At 43.9% G+C, this 20,991-nt stretch overlaps 1 protein-coding gene and 1 long non-coding RNA gene across 2 annotated transcripts; both read left to right on the top strand.

Moving 5' to 3' along the window:
• Positions 1–2,684: 2,684 nt before the first annotated feature.
• LOC146379722 (olfactory receptor 52J3-like) lies at positions 2,685–3,639 on the top strand. The gene has a single exon (XM_084941119.1). It carries the CDS (start codon positions 2,695–2,697, stop codon positions 3,637–3,639), a length of 945 nt encoding a protein of 314 aa, XP_084797245.1. The 5' UTR covers positions 2,685–2,694.
• A 14,037-nt stretch (positions 3,640–17,676) lies between these two features.
• LOC146379721 (uncharacterized) lies at positions 17,677–18,586 on the top strand. The gene is made up of 2 exons (XR_014801468.1): positions 17,677–17,872; positions 18,500–18,586. It is a non-coding gene; the product is annotated as an uncharacterized LOC146379721 (long non-coding RNA).
• The last annotated feature ends 2,405 nt before the right edge of the window (positions 18,587–20,991 follow it).

The raw sequence follows: 20,991 nt of genomic DNA, 5'->3' as shown, positions 1-20,991 counted from the left end.
GACAGAAAGGCACAGTAGACACAACGTGGACACAACAACGCCACAGGGAAAGAGTAAAACAAAACACAGAACCTCTTAGAAAATAAAATAGGAAACATAATGAAACGCAGACATGACTACATGAACTTGACAGCATAACAGACATGAAACACATGAAGGGCAAGGGAGACTTAACAGGGGTTTGAAGACACAAGGGGAATCTAATAACAAAGAACTAGAAAAACTCATGAGCTTAATCATATAAACATCCAATAAACTAAACTCAAAACACTGGGTCATAAGACCCAGGATCGTGACAGGAATGTTTTAAGCCTAATCTTAAAAGTAGAGATAGACAGAATGCAAATAATGATAACACAAAACACTGTGTCTCCAGGCCCAGGAGCATGACGCTAATGAATTACAGTAGTCCAGCCTAGAAGTAATAATGAGCTAGTTTTTAATCAGTCTCAGATACAATGTTTCTAATAGATATTTGTGGAAGAAAGCAGTCCTACATATTTGTTTAATATGTGCATTGAAGGTCAAAAATGACTCCAAGGTTCCTCACAGCGTTACTGGAGGCCAAGGTAATGCCATCCAGAGTAAGAATCTGCTTAGATACCATATTTCTAAGATTTTCAGGGCCGAGTACAATAACCTCAGTTTGATCTGAATTAAGAAGCAGAAAGTTAGCGGCCATCCAGGTCTTTATGTCTTTAAGACATTCCTGCAGTTTAACTCATTGGTGTGTGTTATCTGGCTTCATGGACAGAGAGAGCTGGGTGTCATCAACATAGCAGTGAAAATGTTTGCTATGCTTTCTGATGACACTGCCTCAGGCAGGGGTCGGCAACCCGCTGCTCCGGAGCTGCATGCGGCTCTTTAGTCTTTATTTTGCGGCTCCGGGTGGTTTGGGAAAATTAATTAGAAGTATTTAGCTGAAGTGTATTTTATTTGTGTTTAGTTCTTTTTTTTAACTTGTAGTTCTAAATTGGAAGATTATTGTGATATTGAAATATAAAAATAAAATTATATCTTATTATTTTTTCATCACTCAAAATAAGCGTCACACTCGCGGAAGCCGGTTTACCCGTCGAAACGCTGTGCATTTATCGAGACTTTCAACCCCAGGTAGGCCAGTTATGGATCTTCGGATCCACATTATGTCATCAGCTATTCTCCACCGTGAACTATGTTAAAAACAAACACCACTCACGCCTCACAGACGACACCTTACAGTCCTGCGTAAAGATGAAAGTGACTTCGTACAGCCCCGATTTGCAGACGCTGTGCGCAGAGGTTCGGGACCATAAGTCTTATTGTAAACATATCACGGCAGACCCGACGATGTTTGCATCAACAAGCTTTTCAGCATCTCTTTATTGACCGCTTTTCACACACGGTTGCTGTACGCATACAGCCGGCTGTAGCTTTTCAGCTCACAGCCCGACACAACAGCAGAGAGAGCACAGACTTTAAGGCGGCGAGGCGTGATTGCGGGTGCCGTTCAGGTGCGTCCGACTCCCATACAGCGGCACTGCAGACCACACCCCGCCACACACATTAACCAGGTGAAATACATATTTAGGCAGAATTTTTTGGCAGCATAGTGCTTTTTCCCAATTATTTTTTAAAAGTCAGGTCAAGGCTCCAAAAGCCCAAAGGAGATATAAGGGTGGCGGCAACAATTTTTGTTTGCTGGATCATTTTAGTTCAGCTGGGTGTTTCCTTTTGTTATATTTCTTTAAGAGTTCAAAATGTGTTAATTACATAAATAAAATGTAATTTTCTCTGTAGCACTTCATGGATTTCATAAGCAACACACCTTAGTTGCTCTGTGGATTCTTTTAAAAAGCAGTTAAAAACTTTTCTTTTCAAACAAGCCTTTTGTTGATCTACGTATTTTATATTCTTTACATTATTTACATTTGATCTTTTACATTGTGTATAATGTCTATTGATTGTATTGTTTATTCTAATATTTGTGTACAGCGCTTTGTGACTGCCTGTCTGTGAAAAGCGCTTAATAAATAAACTTTACCTACTTACTTTAGTTGTTCACACAAAGCATAAAGGTAAAAACAATATATGCAGTGTTATCTTCATTTTAGGTTTTAAAAAGTATTTGCGGCTCCCAGTGTTTTCTTTTGCGTGGAAACTGGGTCCAAGTGGCTCTTTGGGTCTTAAAGGTTGCAGACCCCTTGCCTGAGGGAAGCATGTATAGTGCATCACCAAGGAACAGAAATAAAATCCCTATCCCAAATCTTTAATTCAAGAAGGCTTCACAAACACACTGAAAAAATGTCACAAAGTGGCACTCTCTACACTCTCCACCGACAAGACAGATGGGAAAATGCAAATGTGGAAGAAAAAAGGCAGGACAACAATTGAAAAGATCCGAATAAAGCCAGTGAGAGGTTTAAACAAACTGAGGAAAATGATCATATGATTTGGGATGTGTGGCAGATTAAGCTCAGGGGAAACTAATGAGGGTGGGTCAATCAAAACTAACAAGAGAATGTTGTGAAACCAATAGAATTTTAAAGAGATCAAGAATTACTAAATAAAACAGTCTAAATCCAAAAAGGTATGGCACACACCAAAAACCTGTGGTAGCTAAAATATCTCAAAAACACTTTAAAATCCCTTTAAAGTTTGAAAATAAACATGTTTTTCTGTCTTCTCTCCAGGTTGAAATTAACCTTCTGCACTATGGAAAACCAGACTTTAGATATCCTGCTCTTAGAAGGTTTACAAGTCAGCCCAGATGCCTCCATTCCTGCTTTCATCCTCCTCTTCCTCATTTACATCTTCATCATGTTTTCCAACATTGTCCTGGTGATCCTGATCACGCTGGATAGTAGCCTCCACCAGCCCATGTATCTGCTCTTCTGTAACATGAGCATTAATGATGTATTTGGAGCCACAACAATCATTCCACGTATGCTGAGGGATATTTTTATTCCCAGCTCAGATCGGTACATCCACTATGTAGACTGTGTCATTCAGGCCTTTTGTGTTCACATTTATGCAGGTTCTTCTCACACTATACTCATGATCATGGCTTTTGATCGCTATGTGGCAATCTGCAACCCGCTGCAGTACGCCACCATCATGACCAACTGGATGGTGGTGAAGCTGTCGGTCTTGGCCTGGGCAGTAATCTTCGTTATGGTGACAATCCTCGTGGGCCTCAGCGTTCGCCTGTCACGCTGCAGGTGGATCATATTTAACCCTTTCTGTGACAATGCCTCTTTGTTTAAGCTCTCCTGTGAAAGCATCCTCATCAATAACATTTACGGTCTCGGCTACACTGTCCTTCTGATGGGCTCCTCCATTGGCAGCGTCACTATCACCTACCTGAGGATCGCCATGGTGTGTCTGAGCAGCAAGAGCAAGACACTGAACAGCCGGGCGCTCCAGACCTACACCACCCACCTGACTATGTATGTCATCATGTTTGTGTCAGGCATTGTCATGGTGCTCCTCCATCGCTTCCCACATTTGACAGACCAAAGGAAGTTAGCCTCCATGATGTTCCATGTGGTTCCTCCAGCACTGAATGCTGTTATCTATGGGATGCAGATCAAAGCAGTCCGACAAAAAATGTTCATCATGTTCACGAGGAATACAGTGACTGTGACTGATGGGAAATGATTCATATTCTCAATAATTAAATAAATATATTTACAGTACGTTTTTCTGCCTTTCATTTTTTTATTTCTCATATCCCGATTTCCTTCGTGTATTTTACTAAATACATACATCACAGTAGTTCACCTCAGACATCTGCATTCCCCTCAATATAATGCAGGTAAGGCCTCAGTCACACCAGACACCAGTTGGTGTCTGCCTGACAACCACCAGTCGCAAGTCGTAATGACTGTTTGTTCATTTTTGTTTTGTTTTTTTGTTTTTTTTTTCAATAAAAACAAAGGATCTTTAGTCCACTGACAGTCATCCATAGGACTGAAAGGTCTGTGTGGCTCGGGTGTGGTCTCTGGCCCACTGCAGGGGAGGGGTGACACGGTGAGCTCCCGGGGCGGGGCGGAGGCGGGGCTGCACAGGTGTTTGGGACGAGTGACTGATTGTTTCTTTTCTTATGTTTCAGTGACAGTTGAGGAAGCGAACGGAGCGACTACTGAGCGGGAGTGTCTGTGTCCCGTGCGTTTAAGCTGAAACCACAGTTATAATAAAAGAAGTGTGTGTCACCATAACCACGGTGTGTGTGTGCGTGTGTTGGGGTCCGACGTCACAGTCTGACATCAGTTCTAATAAAGTCCTTCAGTGTTTTCTGATTCAGCTGACCTCATCTGAATTTGGAATTATGAAAACTACAAACTTTGAGAACAATATGAGTAAGACGGAGTGAGTCCCCTCGTCCTCAAGACCTGTGCCCCCCAGCTGTGTGGAGTCTTTCATAAACTGTTTATGCTGAGTCTGAGTCTGCAGAGGGTCCCAATGATGTGGAAGACATCATGCCTCGTCCCTGTACCAAAGACGCCACGTCCCAGTGGCCCCCAGGATTACAGGCCCATGGCACTGACCTCCCACATCATGAAGACCCTGGAAAGGCTCATCCTGGACCAGCTGCGACCCATAGTAAGACCACATTTGGATCCCCTTCAGTTCGCTTATCAGACTTGTCTCGGAACTGAGGACGCCATCATCTACCTGCTCAATCGTGTCTACACCCATCTGGACCAGCCGGCGAGCACTGTGAGGGTCATGTTTTTTGACTTTTCTAGTGCTTTCAACACCATCAGGCCGACCCTCCTGGGTGATAAGTTAGCAGCGATGCAGGTGGATGCTTCTCTGGTGTCCTGGATTGTTGATTACCTGACAGGAAGACCACAATATGTACGTCTCCCACAGTGTGTGTCTGACAAGGTAATCAGCAACACAGGGGCACCACAGGGGACTGTCCTCTCCCCCTTCCTCTTCACCCTCTACACCACAGACTTCAGCCACTGCACAGAGACCTCCATCTTCAGAAGTTTCCTGATGACTGGTGGTTGGATGCATCAGCAGGGATGATGAGACAGAGTACCGGGCTGTGGTCGACTCCTTTGTCACGTGGTGTGAGCAGAATCATCTGCAGCTCAACGTGGCAAAGACCAAGGAACTGATCGTGGACTTCAGGAAGACCAGGAAACACTTGACCCCTGTTTCAATCCAGGGGGTCAGTGTTGACATTGTGGAGGACTATAAATACCTTGGAGTACACATTGACAATAAACTGGACTGGGCTAAAAACACCACAGCACTTTACAGGAAGGGCCAGAGTCGTCTCTATTTTTTGAGGCGACTGAGGTCCTTCAACATCTGCCAGAAAATGCTCAAGATTTTCTATGAGTCTGTTGTGGCCAGTGCGATCCTCTATGCTGTTGCATGCTGGGGGAGCAGGCTGAGGGTCGCAGATGCCAACAGACTTAATAAACTAATTCGTAAGGCCAGTAATGTTGTGGGGATGGAGCTGGACTCCCTCAAGGTGGTGTCGGAGAGGCGGATGCTGTCCAAGATAAAGACAATGTTGGATAACACCTCCCACCCACTCCATGACATGCTGGTCAGTCACAGGAGCTCGTTCAGTGAGAGACTGAGGTTACCGAAAAGCACCACTGAACGACACAGGAAATCTTTCCTGCCTGTGGCTCCCTGTACAACGCATCCACTTAACACACTGGTTACTGCTACAACTACACGTTTCTTTTCCAGCTATTTATTAATGAGTGACTTATGTATATATATATATGTATATATTGTACTATTCTTAGTTAGCGTATTGTCTGTCTTGTCTTAATGTTGGTTTATGTTGGTTTATAATGGAGCACTGTAACAAAAAAAATAATAATTTCCCCCAGGGATCAATAAAGGATTCTGATTCTGATTAAACTTGATAATACTTTCAGTATTGTTGTGACAATCTGAGTTCAATGACACAACAGGGCAGTAATAAATGAATAGATGATAATTAAATGTTAAAAACAGCTTTTGTTTACTGACAGATCACGCCTGCTTCTGGATCCCTATGATTGTATTATTGTTGATTATTCCATTATTCTCCATCCCTTCCCTTCTATGTAGAGACCACAGGAAGTTAACAGCATTCATTGCTGGAGGAAGTTCAGGGATGCGATCAATGGGATGCAAATTAAAGCAGTCGGACAAAAAAATGTTCATAATGTTTACCCCCCTCCTTTGGGGTTGGGTGGCTGACTGACCACGGTCCCAGTCAGTTGATAGAGCAGGTTACCTACTAATTATAAGTTTGGTGGTTCCACCAAAAATGCAGGGCCTGGAGTTACAGGTGTGTCACTGAGGTCCATACATATAGGGCCTTGGGGATGGGCACACTGAACAGCATCCAGAGGACCAACTTTTTATTCAGCCTCACCTTTAGTGCTGATGCTGAACTCTCAATTTTAAATACATGTAGACATTGAGGATCCACAGGAGGGGCCATGGTGACATCAGCTGTTTGTTAGGAGGTCGTTGGCACTATGCCCCTCCCCGTTTTAAATGCACTTTAGAATGGCATGCAGCAACACAAAATATATGTGGGTAGAGTGAAGTATGGGGTCTTCACACAGCCTTGCTTTCTGTTCGCCATCTGGGGCAGGGGGCTGGGAGGAGGAGCAGCCATCTGGGGTCAGATTGCCCCTCTGGGGGTGCTGGTGCCTGGACCTGGGGGTGTAGAGTATGTTTGGGGGAGCCATGTCTCCATGGCGGGCGACTGCTAATTATTTGTATATGTGCGCATGAGGTTGGGAATACATGCTAGTGCCTGCCTGCCTGGCTCTGTCGGGCCCCTTCCGGGATGTAAAGAGGGCCCTTGGATCTCGGGTCTCTGGGTTCAGTCTGCTATGGCATACCCGGCTGCTGGTGTAGCCTGCAGACTTGTTGCTGTGTCTCCCTGTTGGTTCTGCACCATGGCTGCTGGGGGACCCCAGTCCAGTGCTCCTCTCAGCTGTTTTCTAGGTGGGTGGCACAGTTGCCCCTTGCAGTGGTCCTCCTTGGCTTCTTGTACTTAGGGGGGCCTCTATCCGCCATCCATCGCTGTTTGGATGTGTGTGAATGTTAGATATAAAGCACTTACATAGAAAGAGCATAGAAGAAAGCACTTGTGTGAATTGGTGACGTCCACAAATATCTCATATTGCCACTGCAAATTAATTAAATACAAGGCCAAAATGCATATTATAATGGCTGCAGTTAACCAGTCCCTGACGTCACAGTTTTGCCAACACTGCGGCCAGGAAAATCGCTATTGGCTGTCCTAAAAGTCACTAGAAGTCGCTAAATGACATCATTGCCTAATTTGCATAATTGGTCATGCTTAAGTAATTGTGACCTACGTTGTAGGAAGGAAAAATATCATCATGGAAGACACATAAAGTGAGTAAAAAACACAACTAATGCATTTCGAATATATTTAGAACTACAAATTAAACTTCTTATAGCAATTATTGTTTTTTTTTAATGTCACAATTCCAACCCACCTCGTTTATCTGGGCTTGGTACCGGCAAAAGTGACCCAAAACAGGCACTCTGGCAGAGTTACTTTGTGTGTGTGTGAGTAAAAGTAAGAGTACTCTAAGAGTAAGAGTAAAAGAAGAACTGACTGCATTACAGTCAGGGGAGGAGCAGCGGCTTCACTCATGTGTGATTCATTTGCAGTGAATCAAAAGTCCCTAAGGGGTCTGAAAACTCACTAAATATAGGGAAAAAATGGCTAAGTTGGCAACACCGACTGGCCAGGGTTTAAGAACCTGTTGGCTACGTGCCAGTTCTTTGGTCGGGTCAGTTTTACCATTTCCTATCATTCCAGTTCTCATAATGTCAACCCTGACATCTTGTCAGTTAATGCAATACTTTACTAAAAGTCTTGAATTAAAGGTAAAAGCTTGTATTTTGTTCTTTACATTTAAATTCCACTGTGATGGTGTACAAAGACAAAAAAAAACAGATTTTCAACTACAACTGATTTTAACCATTTAACATGCCACAAAAGTAATTTAGCATGTCCTTCTAAAAAAATAAGTTGAATTCCACAGTTGAATCATCAGAAATGGGCCCATCTTCCTGCAGGACCACCACCCGTCTTGGAGTTCCTGGGTGGGGTGCTGTGGGTGCGCTGCCTGGGGACTCTGAAGTCTTCCAGTAGGACAACAATGCTCATGTGCTGTACCAGAGCTGGCGCACCGAAATATATAGTGGGGTTGTGTTGGGAATGCCTGGCAGAGGCCCCAGTCCATGAGATCTTCAAAGCACACCTCCGGCAGAGCTCCAACGGCATTCCAAGGGAGACTAGGGACATGTTCAGCAGCTCCATTGCTGAAGCCGCTGCACTGAGCTGCGGCCGGAAGCTGGTTTGTGCCTGTCGTGGTGGTAACCCCCAAACCAAATGGGGGACACTAGAGGTGAAGGGAGCCACCAAGCCGAATAAGGAGTCCTATTGGGCTTGGTTAGCCCGTGGGAAGCAGCTGATAGGTACCGACAGGCCAAGTGGAATGCGGCTCAGGCAGTGGTTGAAGCAAAAACTCGGGTGTCGGAGGAGTTCAAGCAGGCCATGGAAAAAAAAACCTTTTCAACTGCCTCAAAGAGATTCTGGCAAACCGTCAGGTGACTCAGGAGGGGAAAGCGGTGCTCTACCTGCGCTGTGTATAGTGTGGTTGGAACACTGCTGACTTCAACTGAGAAAATTGTCGGACGGTGGAAGGAATGCTTAGAGGACCTCCTTCATCCCCTTCGTCTGACGTCAGACTCTGCTTCCTCCAGGGAAGATGTACCAGTGGGATTAACCGCCAATCTCAGGAGGTGAGGTCACTGAGGCAGTTAAACAACTCCTTGTGGCAGCACCCCCGGGCGTGGATGAGGTCCCCCCTGGATTCATGAAGGCTCTGGACGTATAGGGCTCTCCTGGTTGGGTGGTCTCAGAATCTCATCTCTGCTTTTTGTGGATGATATGGTTCTGCTGGCTTAATCAGGTGATAGCCTCGAGTGTAAGGCTGTGGGAATGAGAATCAGTACCTCCAAATCTGAGGCCATGGTCCACTGCCAGATAAGGGTGGAGTGCCCAATCCGGGTCAGGGATGAGTTTCTGCTGTGAGATTATTACACTATCTTATGCTACATTATACCTCTAATTAAAAATTGTTGAATCATTATACTGCTGGAGGCCACATTATGCCTTTGATTAAAGATTGTGAAATCATTATATTGTTTTAGGTTGCACTATATTCCTGATTTAGAAGAAGGTGAAAATTATTAGATTTATTAGACTGATTTGTATCACATTATAATGCTGACTTACTGTGAATGAATTACACTGTTTTTTTGGTACTTCATACTGCTGATTTTACAAAGTAATACTGTTTGCAGAGAATCATTGCTTTTCTGATTGCAAAAAGAACAGAACATACTGCTCAAGAGCTTCTCCCCCACTTTAACCAGGAGGAGAAAAACAGGAAGCCAAGGTCGTAACTTAGTCTACTGAGAGATAGAAAGAATGTGGATGTTTAGATTTTTATGACTTTGGAGGGGGGCCGAGGCTATAAGGGTTTGAGTAACGGTCCGACATTTTGAGATCTGCTGTCACCCTCTCTGTGCACAACTCCCATCCAGATGATTGTAATGCGCAGAGTGGTTGTATGGTATAATGAGAATTGTATGGGTTAAAGTGATTGTTGATTGAGCATTTAAACACAGTGTTGTTCTTCCTTCAGCCCGAAGATCAAAGAATTTGGGGTATATAACTCTGCCCTAAGTGAAAGAGTTGAAGTATCGTGGGGTCTTGTTCACGAGTGACGAGAGAAGGGAGCAGGAGATCGACAGACGGACCCTCACCTATGATCACGATCTGTGGGTAGTGGCCAAAAGAACAAGATCACGGATACAAGTGGTGGAAATGGGCTTCCTCCAAAGGGCAGCTGACAAACTCCAGACACGAGCGTGACGTTGCCTGGATTCCAGCTAGTGATGGGATTTCCGTCTCTTTTTAGAGAACCGGCTCTTTCGGCTCGGCTCACTAAAAAGAGCAGGCTCTTTCAGCTCCCAACCGGCTCTTCAGGTTGTTTTGTTGCTTTAATTAATTTATTATTAACAACACTATAAAATTCTGCACAAAAAGAATTACTGGTATCGGATAAAACCTAAACGATACCCATCCCTACCCACGGCTCCCAATAAGGAGCCGGCTCGCGTCGTTCACTTCAAAGAGTCGGCTCTAAGAGTCGTTTCGTTCGCGACCGACACATCACTAATTCCAGCTGCTGCAGGTGGACAGGACGAGAGAGAGCAGTAAAAGGAAAGGAGGGGGTCTTGTAGTGTTTGTGAACGACAGATGGTGTAACCCTGGGTACATCACTGTGAAAGAACAACTATGCAACAGAGACATTGAGCTGTTAGCCATTAGCATGCATACATACTACCTCGCCTTGTCCCTGTGTACAAGCCCTTAGTGCGCAGGGAGCCACCAACCACCCACACAGTGCAGAGATCATCGGAGGAGAGTGAGGAGGCTCTTAGGGACTGTTTTGAGTCTACTGTGTGGGAGGTGATCTGTGACCACCACGGAGGGGACATCAACAGCCTTGTGCCCTGCATTACAGACTATATTAACTTCTGTGTGGATAACGCCATACCCATTGTTTCTCCAACAGTAAACCGTGGATTACCCCAGAAATAAAAGCTGTCCTCAAGCAGAAGAGGAGGGCATTCAAATCTAGAGACAACAAGGAGTTGAAAAAGGTGCAGAGGGCTGAGAGGACTGATAAGGAATGAGAAGGACAGCTACAGGCAGAAAATTGAGAACCAGCTTCAGCAGAACAATGTTAGCGAAGTCTGGAGAGGTCTTAGAACCATCTCGTGCCACAAAGACCAGAAGTCTCTGCCCGGGGGTGATGTGAGGTGAGCAAATTAACTGAATCATTTGATTCATCCAGGATGCAGTCTCCAACATTGGCTGCAGACTCACCCACCCCGACTGCTACTGTTCCACCCCTGACACCTCAGTCACTTTACACCTCCTCTGCTCACCCTGCTCACTACTCTCCACCAACAACAACAGCCTCCAATAGAGCTTTGGAATTGACATAATGGTGCAATGTATTGTAGGAGCGCAGCGCCATATTTGCAGACCACGAATCAAAACAAACTGTGTTGGAAGGAAGATTGCAACGAACCATGCTTAAAAGCAGCACAAAAGAAAAAGGATGGTATAGAGACAGATTGCATCCGGATGCAAAGAGACAGTACTTGCAAAAAACAGAGTGCATCGGAAATGTGGACCCGTATGAAATATGGCCGTGGAGTAGAAATCCCGAGGACCTATCGCCATTGACTTACCCTGATATACAGGGTGGGCCATTTATAAACTTGTAAATAACTCATGAAAGAATAAAGTTACCCTGAAACCAAGCACACCATTGTTTTTCTTGTGACATTACCAGTAAGCTTGATGCGTCACATGACCCTCTTCCTATTGAAAAAACAAAAGTTGTATCCAAGATGGCCGACTTCTAAATTGCCACCATGGTCACCACCCATCTCGAGGAGTTTGCCCCCTCACATATACTAATGTGCCACAAACAGGACTTTAATATCACCAACCATTCCCATGTTATTACGGTGTATCCATATAAATGGCCCACCCTGTATTTTCATACCTTGTCTGTGGAGTCAGCACATACACGGCAAACCAGTTTTGCAAGTATAAATCTCTGGAGGTGCACATCAAATTCACCAATGGTTGGGTACAAGATTAGGCTATTTTTAAACCTCCAAGTCGTGAGTACGTCGTCATTCAAACAAATGTAAGTCAGCTTGAGTAAAACGCATTTGATTTCACCCCGAACATTCAGATTCATTAGTGCAAGGATAAATTCATTCATCAGGGGGAAATTACAGTGAGAACATGTGGACTCTGTTAGAGGGATAACATAGTGAGTTCAGTGTATTAATGTGACATTGTCCTGAAGATTTTAGTTATTCTCTATGGTTAAAGAAATTGCAATGATTTATTTATATTTATTATAAATAATCCCAATTATATATCTTGCTTCCATGTTTGTGTCCTGTGTCACTAAAAACACATTCTATTTTAGTTTTATATATTGATTAATGAACTGCATGAACTTAATCTCCTTATCATTTTAGGTGTCCATAATTGTCATTTAAAGTCAAACTTTATGCTTACTCCATCTTGAAAGTGATTACATCCTTGCATTACATACTTTAGGTTAATTTTTTGCAGGCAGGTTTCTGAAAAAGAAAAGTCAGATTTAGAATATAACATGCAGCGTTCTATGGATTCATAAAAAAATTAATAATTACATGTATGTATGAAAGAAGCCATTTATGTCCACTGTGAGCGACCATCTTTGGACAGAGGTGGTGGTTTATGACACCAACTGTCTGCCATCTATAATCCAGTTTTGACATCCCTTCCCAGAAGCCTTAATGCCCACTCACTTCCTGGGCCATTTGACCTCAGGAAATCGCATGATAGGGTGGGGCCAGGTTTCACAATGAGCTCAACCGAAACACTGGCTGATTGTGACCCACACCCATTTTCACACCTTGGCTCATGTGATTAGAGGATCATCAGGGGGTCCTTTGTCCCTCTTTGGGGGGAAACTCCCACTGGGTTTAAATCTGGAACTCTCCACCATTTGACCTTAGAACTGAAGAAGCTTCTCGGATGAGAGGTGAAACGTCTTCAAGCAACTCAAAGAAGTCCAGACGCTTTTCTTTCCAAGCTCCTTAAATTACATGTATGTGCTAACTTTTGTTGATTGTTACATTTGTAATAAATGGATTTGAAAGTAGATAAAACAAAACTGTCGATCTTGGCTTTTGCTCCTCTCCATTGTTAGTGCTTTTTTTGGCCTACAAAAATGACACCTCAACCAAAAATCCTGGCCACGCCCCCTCCCGCGATGTCACATTCCAAAGCCCTATACACATTCAACACAAGGCTCCAGCCTGTCTCTCCTAACCACCCAGGTCAGGAGATGTTTCATTGAATGCCAGCTCTCATTTCTAGAAATATGGACAAATTTATTAAACCCCCCAAAATATGACTATCCAGAGTTGGGACCAGGAAGCAGAGTTGCAGTCTTACACGCCTCTCTGCAGCTTCTCTCCTCCTGCTACCCCCCCAAAAACCCATCTCCATAGAGACTGTGTCAGCTTCCAAAAAGACAAAAAACAAACTAAAAACCAGCAACAAACAACTTAAACATAAACAATCAAAAAGAAAGAACAATACAGTATCCACATCTGAACCAAAGAGTAAAACAGTGAAATGTGGATTATTAAATATTAGGTCTCTCTCCTCCAAGTCTCTGTTAGTACATGACTTAATAATTGATCAACAAATTGATTTACTCTGCCTTACAGAAACCTGGTTGCAGCAGGATGATTATGTTAGTTTAAATGAATCAACACCCCCGAGTCATTCTAACTACCAGAAACCTCGAAGCACAGGCCGAGGGGGCGGTGTGGCAGCAATTTTTCACACCAGCCTATTAATTAATGAAAGACCAAGACAGACTTTTAATTCATTTGAAAGCCTGATGCTTAACATTGTCCACCCCAGCTGTGAAACTCAGAAACCAGTCTTACTTGTTATCATCTATCGTCCACCTGGGCCTTACACAGAGTTTCTGTCTGATTTCTCAGACTTTATATCTAATTTAGTTCTGAGCTCAAATAAAATAATTATTGTGGGTGATTTTAACATCCATGTAGATGCTAAAAATGACAGCCTCAACATGGCATTTAGTCTGTTATTAGACTCAATTGGCTTCTCTCAAAATGTAAAAGAACCCACCCACCACTTTAATCACACTCTAGATCTTGTTTTAACATATGGCATAGAAACTGAACATTTAACAGTGTTTCCTGAAAACCCTCTCCTGTCTGATCATTTCCTGATAACATTTACATTTACAATAATTGATTACACAGCAGTGGAGAGTAGATTTTATCAAAGTAGATGTCTTTCTGAAAGCGCTGTAACTAAGTTTAAGAATATAATCCACCCACTGTTATCATCTTCAATGCCCTGTACCAACACAGAGCAGAGCAGCTATCTGAACGCTACCCCAACAGAGGTCGATTATCTTGTTAATAATTTCACCTCCTCACTACGTACGACTCTGGATACTGTAGCTCCAGTGAAAACTAAGGTCTCTAATCAGAAGTACCTGACTCCGTGGTATAATTCTCAAACACGTACCCTAAAGCAGATGACTCGTAATCTGGAGAGGAAATGGCGTGTCACAAATTTAGAGGATCATCATTTAGCCTGGAGAAATAGTTTGCTGCTTTATAAGAAAGCCCTCCGCAAAGCCAGAACATCTTACTATTCATCACTGATTGAAGAAAATAAGAACAACCCCAGGTTTCTCTTCAGCACTGTAGCCAGGCTGACAAAGAGTCAGAGCTCTGTTGAGCCAACCATCCCTTTAACGTTAACTAGTAATGACTTCATGAACTTCTTCACAAATAAAATTTTTATCATTAGAGAAAAAATTACCAGTAATCATCCCACAGATGTAATATTATCTACAGCTACTCTTAGTACCATTGATGTTAAGTTAGACTCTTTTTCTCCAATTGATCTTTCTGAGTTAACTTCAATAATTACTTCCTCCAAACCATCAACGTGTCTTTTAGACCCCATTCCTACAAAACTGCTCAAAGAAGTCCTGCCATTGATTAATTCTTCGATCTTAAATATGATCAACCTATCTCTAATAATCGGCTATGTACCACAGGCCTTCAAGCTGGCTGTGGTTAAACCTTTACTCAAAAAGCCATCTCTAGACCCAGCAGTCTTAGCTAATTATAGGCCAATCTCCAACCTTCCTTTCATATCAAAAATCCTTGAAAGAGTAGTTGTCAAACAGCTAACAGATCATCTGCAGAGGAATGGTTTATTTGAAGAGTTTCAGTCAGGTTTCAGAGCTCATCACAGCACAGAAACAGCTTTAGTGAAGGTTACAAATGATCTTCTTATGGCCTCTGACAGTGGACTCATCTCTGTGCTTGTCCTGCTAGACCTCAGTGCAGCGTTCGATACTGTCGACCATAATATCCTATTAGAGCGATTAGAACATGCTGTAGGTATTACAGGTACTGCACTGCAGTGGTTTGTATCATATCTATCTAATAGACTCCAATTTGTGCATGTAAATGGAGAGTCCTCTTCACACACTGAGGTCAATTATGGAGTTCCACAGGGTTCAGTGCTAGGACCAATTCTGTTTACATTATACATGCTTCCCTTAGGCAGCATCATTAGAAGACATAGCATACATTTTCACTGCTATGCAGATGACACCCAGCTCTATCTGTCCATGAAGCCAGATAACACACACCAATTAGTTAAACTGCAGGAATGTCTTAAAGACATAAAGACCTGGATGGCCGCTAACTTTCTGCTTCTTAATTCAGATAAAACTGAGGTTATTGTACTCGGCCCTGAAAATCTTAGAAATATGGTATCTAACCAGATTCATACTCTGGATGGCATTACCTTGGCCTCCAGTAACGCTGTGAGGAACCTTGGAGTCATTTTTGACCAGGACATGTCCTTCAACGCACATATTAAACAAATATGTAAGACTGCTTTCTTCCATTTGCGCAACATCTCTAAAATTAGAAATATCCTGTCTCAGAGTGACGCTGAAAAACTAGTTCATGCATTTATTACTTCCAGGCTGGACTACTGTAATTCATTATTATCAGGATGTCCAAAAAACTCACTGAAAAGCCTTCAGCTAATCCAAAATGCTGCAGCAAGAGTACTGACAGGGACTAGAAGGAGAGAGCATATTTCTCCTGTTTTGGCTTCCCTTCATTGGCTTCCTGTTAAATCCAGAATTGAATTCAAAATCCTGCTCCTCACATACAAGGTCTTAAATAATCAGGCCCCATCTTATCTTAATGACCTTGTAGTACCATATCACCCTATTAGAGCACTTCGCTCTCGCTCTGCAGGCCTACTTGTTGTTCCTAGAGTATTTAAAAGTAGAATGGGAGGCAGAGCCTTCAGTTTTCAGGCCCCTCTTCTGTGGAACCAGCTTCCAGTTTGGATTCGGGAGACAGAAACTATCTCTACTTTCAAGATTAGGCTTCAAACTTTCCTTTTTGCTAAAGCATATAGTTAGGGCTGGACCAGGTGACCCTGAATCCTCCCTTAGTTATGCTGCAATAGACGTAGGCTGCCGGGGGATTCCCAAGATGCATTGAGTTTTTCCTTTCCAGTCACCTTTCTCACTCACTATGTATTAATAGACCTCTCTGCATTGAATCATGTCTGTTATTAACCTCTGTCTCTCTTCCACAGCATGTCTTTTATCCTGTCTTCCTTCTCTCACCCCAACCGGTCGCAGCAGATGGCCGCCCCTCCCTGAGCCTGGTTCTGCCGGAGGTTTCTTCCTGTTAAAAGGGAGTTTTTCCTTCCCACTGTCGCCAAAGTGCTTGCTCATAGGGGGTCATATGATTGTTGGGTTTTTCTCTGTATCTATGAAGCGCCTTGAGGCGACTTTTGTTGTGATTTGGCGCTATATAAATAAAATTGAATTGAATTGAATTGAATTGAATACCACCTCTGTTCAAAGAAAATCCGGGGGAAAATTTTAAGGCAGCAACTGTGTTCAGACATGGATTTTAAATTTTGTGTTGGATAATTGTTTCGAAAAAAGTATTTAGATTTTTACTTACCTCAAAGGACATTGTGTGCTGTCGATCTTCGTACTGCACAATAACATGTAATATTTAGTGTCTACTGTTATCTACTGTTAGCTAGTTTATTGTGATGGTGTTGTTTTTATTATGTTGCTCTTTGTTGTTTGTTTTCTCTTCTGGTTTTTTATCTCCATATAGGTGATCCAGGTGTTTTGTTTGTTTTTCTTTTTTTTTCTTCCCCCCTTTCTCACCATCTCTTCTCCCCTCTATTTTTCTTTCTCTCCCTCTCTTTATTTCATTCTTTCTCCCTGTCCTATCCCCCAGTCATGTCTGTCCCGTCTTTAAAAAATGAAAATAAAATAAATACATAATTATAATATGGCCATGATGATCCACTTGGTAAAGTAAATCCACTTGGCATCTTTCTTGACCTTCAGATAACAACTCTGATGGCTAAAGATCCAAACGGGACAGGAAAAAAATGAATCAAACAAAAAGAAAATGAGAGTTTAGACGCAGAGCGTTTTTAGTTTTCAGATTTATCTGGATTAGCGTAAACTAGCCTTTGATAAATAGCAATTAATAGCAAATAAATACAGAGAAAGAAGAATGTGCATATTGTGCAAAAGAAGTCAACACATCTGGGATAAGTGGAGAGTATTACAACTGCTCATCCACTTTGTCACAACCCCCTTCCTTTAGGTCGGGGTGGCTGTAGGTCACGTGGTAGAGCAGGTTACCTACTATTTACATGTTTGTTTTTCAATTCCCATCTTCGCCCATCTCCATGCCAAATATCCTTGGGAAAGATACTAAACCCAAGTTAATCTGAGATTCATCCATCAGAGTATGGATGCGTGTGAATGTTAGATACAAAGCACTTAGATAGTGGAAATATCAACACTTCACCGAGTTCTTTTGATTCCTCAGACACATCCGATGGAAGACAAAACACTGCTTAGTAGACCATTTAACACCTTATTTGTATAAAAGGCCCCAAAGTTCATAGGATAGTTTTACTGGTGTTTATAAGTTCATGTAATAGCCAGTCTTCTGTCAGTTTGGGCCAGCCCACCTTCTAGTGACATCATCCGGTTAGTAAGGTGGGCAGTTTAATGTCGGATGAGCAGTGCTGGTCCGGAGGGGATGCACTGATTCCTGGGGAATGTTAGGTGTGCGTAAATGACAAGTAAGTAGTGACCTGTGTTGTATTTTGCCTTTGTTTGTGTCAGTACTGTAGTATGTTACCATTTAGGAGCTAATGTAGTCCGTAGTTGGAGCGGTAGGCCACGCATGCAACGCGTGAGTTCACCCTCATTTCATATGCTAATTTATGTTGTTAGCTTACCCCGGTTTAGCTTTGTTGACGCATGTACGGTCGCTCATATGTCCATAATGTCATTCCTGTGTTATCAGACCTTCTCTGTATGTTGTATGTGATGCTTGTGATTGTTTACTTTGAAGTAGCGGAGTTTGTAGCGAACAATTAGGTACGTGGATTAATAAAATAGCAAACGTAGTTTGATCGGAAGTATAGCGTCCCGCTTGCCCTTCACAATAAGAGCATTATAGCGGATTATAATGGGGGACGCTTTTATTTTGTACAACTACCGGAAGTAGTTCCTGTGTACTGACGGTTGCTTAACCTCGAACTAATGCTATTTAGTTGCATAGTGTGAGCAGTTTGAAGTGTATTATATTTTTCTGATCTTTATATGTGATTATGTTAACTATGTTGTATTATGTTTATATTTGAGTATTTGACTTGTCTATTCTCTTTAATTATCGTTATTTCCCTTGTTTATTTCCTTTGTAGGAAACCACACACACACACACTTATGTACACCCGCTGTGTTTACAGCCCCAGAAATTGAGTGGTGACAATAAAGTGCCTCAAACGGAACCTCAAGCTCCCTCCTTCTTTCATACTCTGGGACAATTTGGCCTTAAGTGGTGTTCTGGCCGACACACCGGGGTGACCGTAGTGCTCAAAGACTGAATCAGTGCCACAGCCGTGCCTATCTTTGATATCTCCACTACATTAATTGGTCCTTCGAGCCGGATGCACTAGGTTTGCCTCAGAGATGGAATCAGGCCCAGAGTACGAGGCTCGTGGCGCACGCCCCAAACGACATGCTCGCCCACCTGTGCGCTACGCAGATTATGAGGTGGAGTACCCAGGCTACATTAGCCAGGCATATAGAGAGGATGTAGAGCTCAGACACCAAGAGGACAAGGCCAGGATGACCTCCCTCATTTCCCCCTTTAGCTGCAACCTAGCCAGCCCTCAGTGGAGGCAGGATGCTATTCTCCATGAGACGGCCTCGCGCTATGGAGCTCAGAGCCAACAGCACATCCAGGAGAATCAGCTAGCCCCCCAGCTGTATCCAGAGAGATGGCATGGGGAACAAGCCTATGATCACTCTACTCCTCTACCCTTCGTGCTCCCCTATACACATCCAAATAAGGAAATAAGTGCAGAGTTAGAGGATATCCGTCAGGAGCGCCACCTCATCCAGCAGACCCAGCAACGTATGTCCTCAGATCTGGTCGAACTCAAGGCACTGCGGGCAGAAATGAGACAGTTAGTGGAAGCTGTCCAGAGCATGCAGGGCCCATCTTCTCTCCAAACCAGTAAGTTAATGCAGTCACCGCTACCGGGTGATGCACCAGAGATTGAGGAGGATGATGACTGGCCTGCCCCACCACCGTGGCCAGATCCAATTGAGGAAGAACCACTGCCTAGTGACCCACCAGTGTTGAACCCCCATCACCAAGATGCATGTGTGTTTCCAGCCATTAAGACAGAGGCAATGGCAATCCCACCTGCTAATATGGTCGTGGACCACCCAGGACAGAGTCTGTCATCAGATCCTCCACCAGCTCTCAGGTTTCCAGATAAAGCCTCCCATAATTCACCTCCTTGGTTCAAGCCGGTTCATCTTCCACCTCGCTCAGGCAGTTTCCCACTGGGTGGGTCCAAGCATCCGCACGCCGCCTATGGGGACAGTAAGACTGAGCATGACTGTAATCCAGCATCCCCTGAGCAACAGTTCAATCTGTCCTCTCCACAGCCACTGCCGGAGAGACCGAATCCGGGCAGGACTCCTATCACCTCAGAGACAGTTTACCGTGGTCCCTGCCCAACAATTCCCAACTTCTCAAGTCGAGACCCTAGTGAGTTTGCTAGGCTTAAGATGGCATTGGGGAATCTTCTACCTGAGGACGCGACTGAGCTGTTCAAGTATCAAGTGTTGGTTGATCACCTGCACCTAGAGGAGGCCAGATTAATAGCCGATGCTTACCTCAACTCTACCACACCCTTCACTGATACTATGGAGGCCCTCAATGACAAATTCGGCCAGCCACATCAGATAGTGCTGAGGCGTATTGCTGCGATGATGGACTCACCTGACATCAGGCGCGGAGACGTCTCAGCATTTGAGAGATTTGCCCTCCAGATACAGTCACTTGTGGGGATGTTAAGGACACTAGGCCCAGAAGGAGAAGTGGAACTACACTGTGGTTCACATGTTGCTCGTCTGCTTAGTAAACTACCCCCCGAGCAGAGAGCAGAGTTCCGCCGCTGCATGTTCCAGCAAGGTGTGAGGATGCATACCTTGGCAGATCTCGCAGGGTGGCTTAAGTACGAGTCCTGGTGCCAAGACTCTGAAGGGCAGCTAGCAGTGAAAGGGACAAAGGAGAAACAGTGGCCCAGGCCTGAGGTGCGCCAGGGTAAGAGATCCATCACAGTCCTTCATGGTGCTAAGGAGGTACCGACAAAGCCACAGGCTGTGAGGCCAGGTGGTGTGGCCAGTAAGAACAAGCCATACTGTCCATTCTGTAACACGGAAGAGCACTATCTCAGTCAGTGCACAATGGTATCCAAGTTGACAAAGGACCAGCTAACAGAGTGGATAAAGAGTAACAAGAGGTGCTGGCGCTGCGCACGGTCACACCAGGTGGCCCAGTGCAATCTGAGGAAGACGTGCAGCCTCTGCCAAGGGAAGCACCTGCAGGTACTGCATGATGTCAATGTTAGAACACCTAAAGGGTCACTAACAACAGCGGTGGTGAGCGGTGACTCGAAGGCAGCGACCGACGTCCTGTATCTAGACAGACCCACTGAAGGCTGCAAAGTCCTTCTAAAGATCGTCAAAGTCTGCATTCATTATGGCAAGCGAACAATCAGCACTTACGCTGTACTGGATGACGGGTCAGAGAGGATAATGCTTCTGCCGGAGGCTGCCGAGAAGTTAGGCATGCAAGGGATCGCAGAGGATGTCCCACTGCGCACGATTAGGCAGG

This window comes from Perissodus microlepis, chromosome 10 (assembly GCF_051167445.1).
Source record: "Perissodus microlepis isolate ML-2025 ecotype Zambia chromosome 10, ASM5116744v1, whole genome shotgun sequence".
Taxonomy (NCBI): domain Eukaryota; kingdom Metazoa; phylum Chordata; class Actinopteri; order Cichliformes; family Cichlidae; genus Perissodus; species Perissodus microlepis.
This window is presented reverse-complemented; position numbering and strand designations above follow the sequence as displayed.

Excerpts from the sequence above, each read along its gene's own strand:
- LOC146379722 (XM_084941119.1), top strand. The coding sequence starts at position 2,695 with ATGGAAAACCAGACTTTAGATATCCTGCTCTTAGAAGGTTTACAAGTC.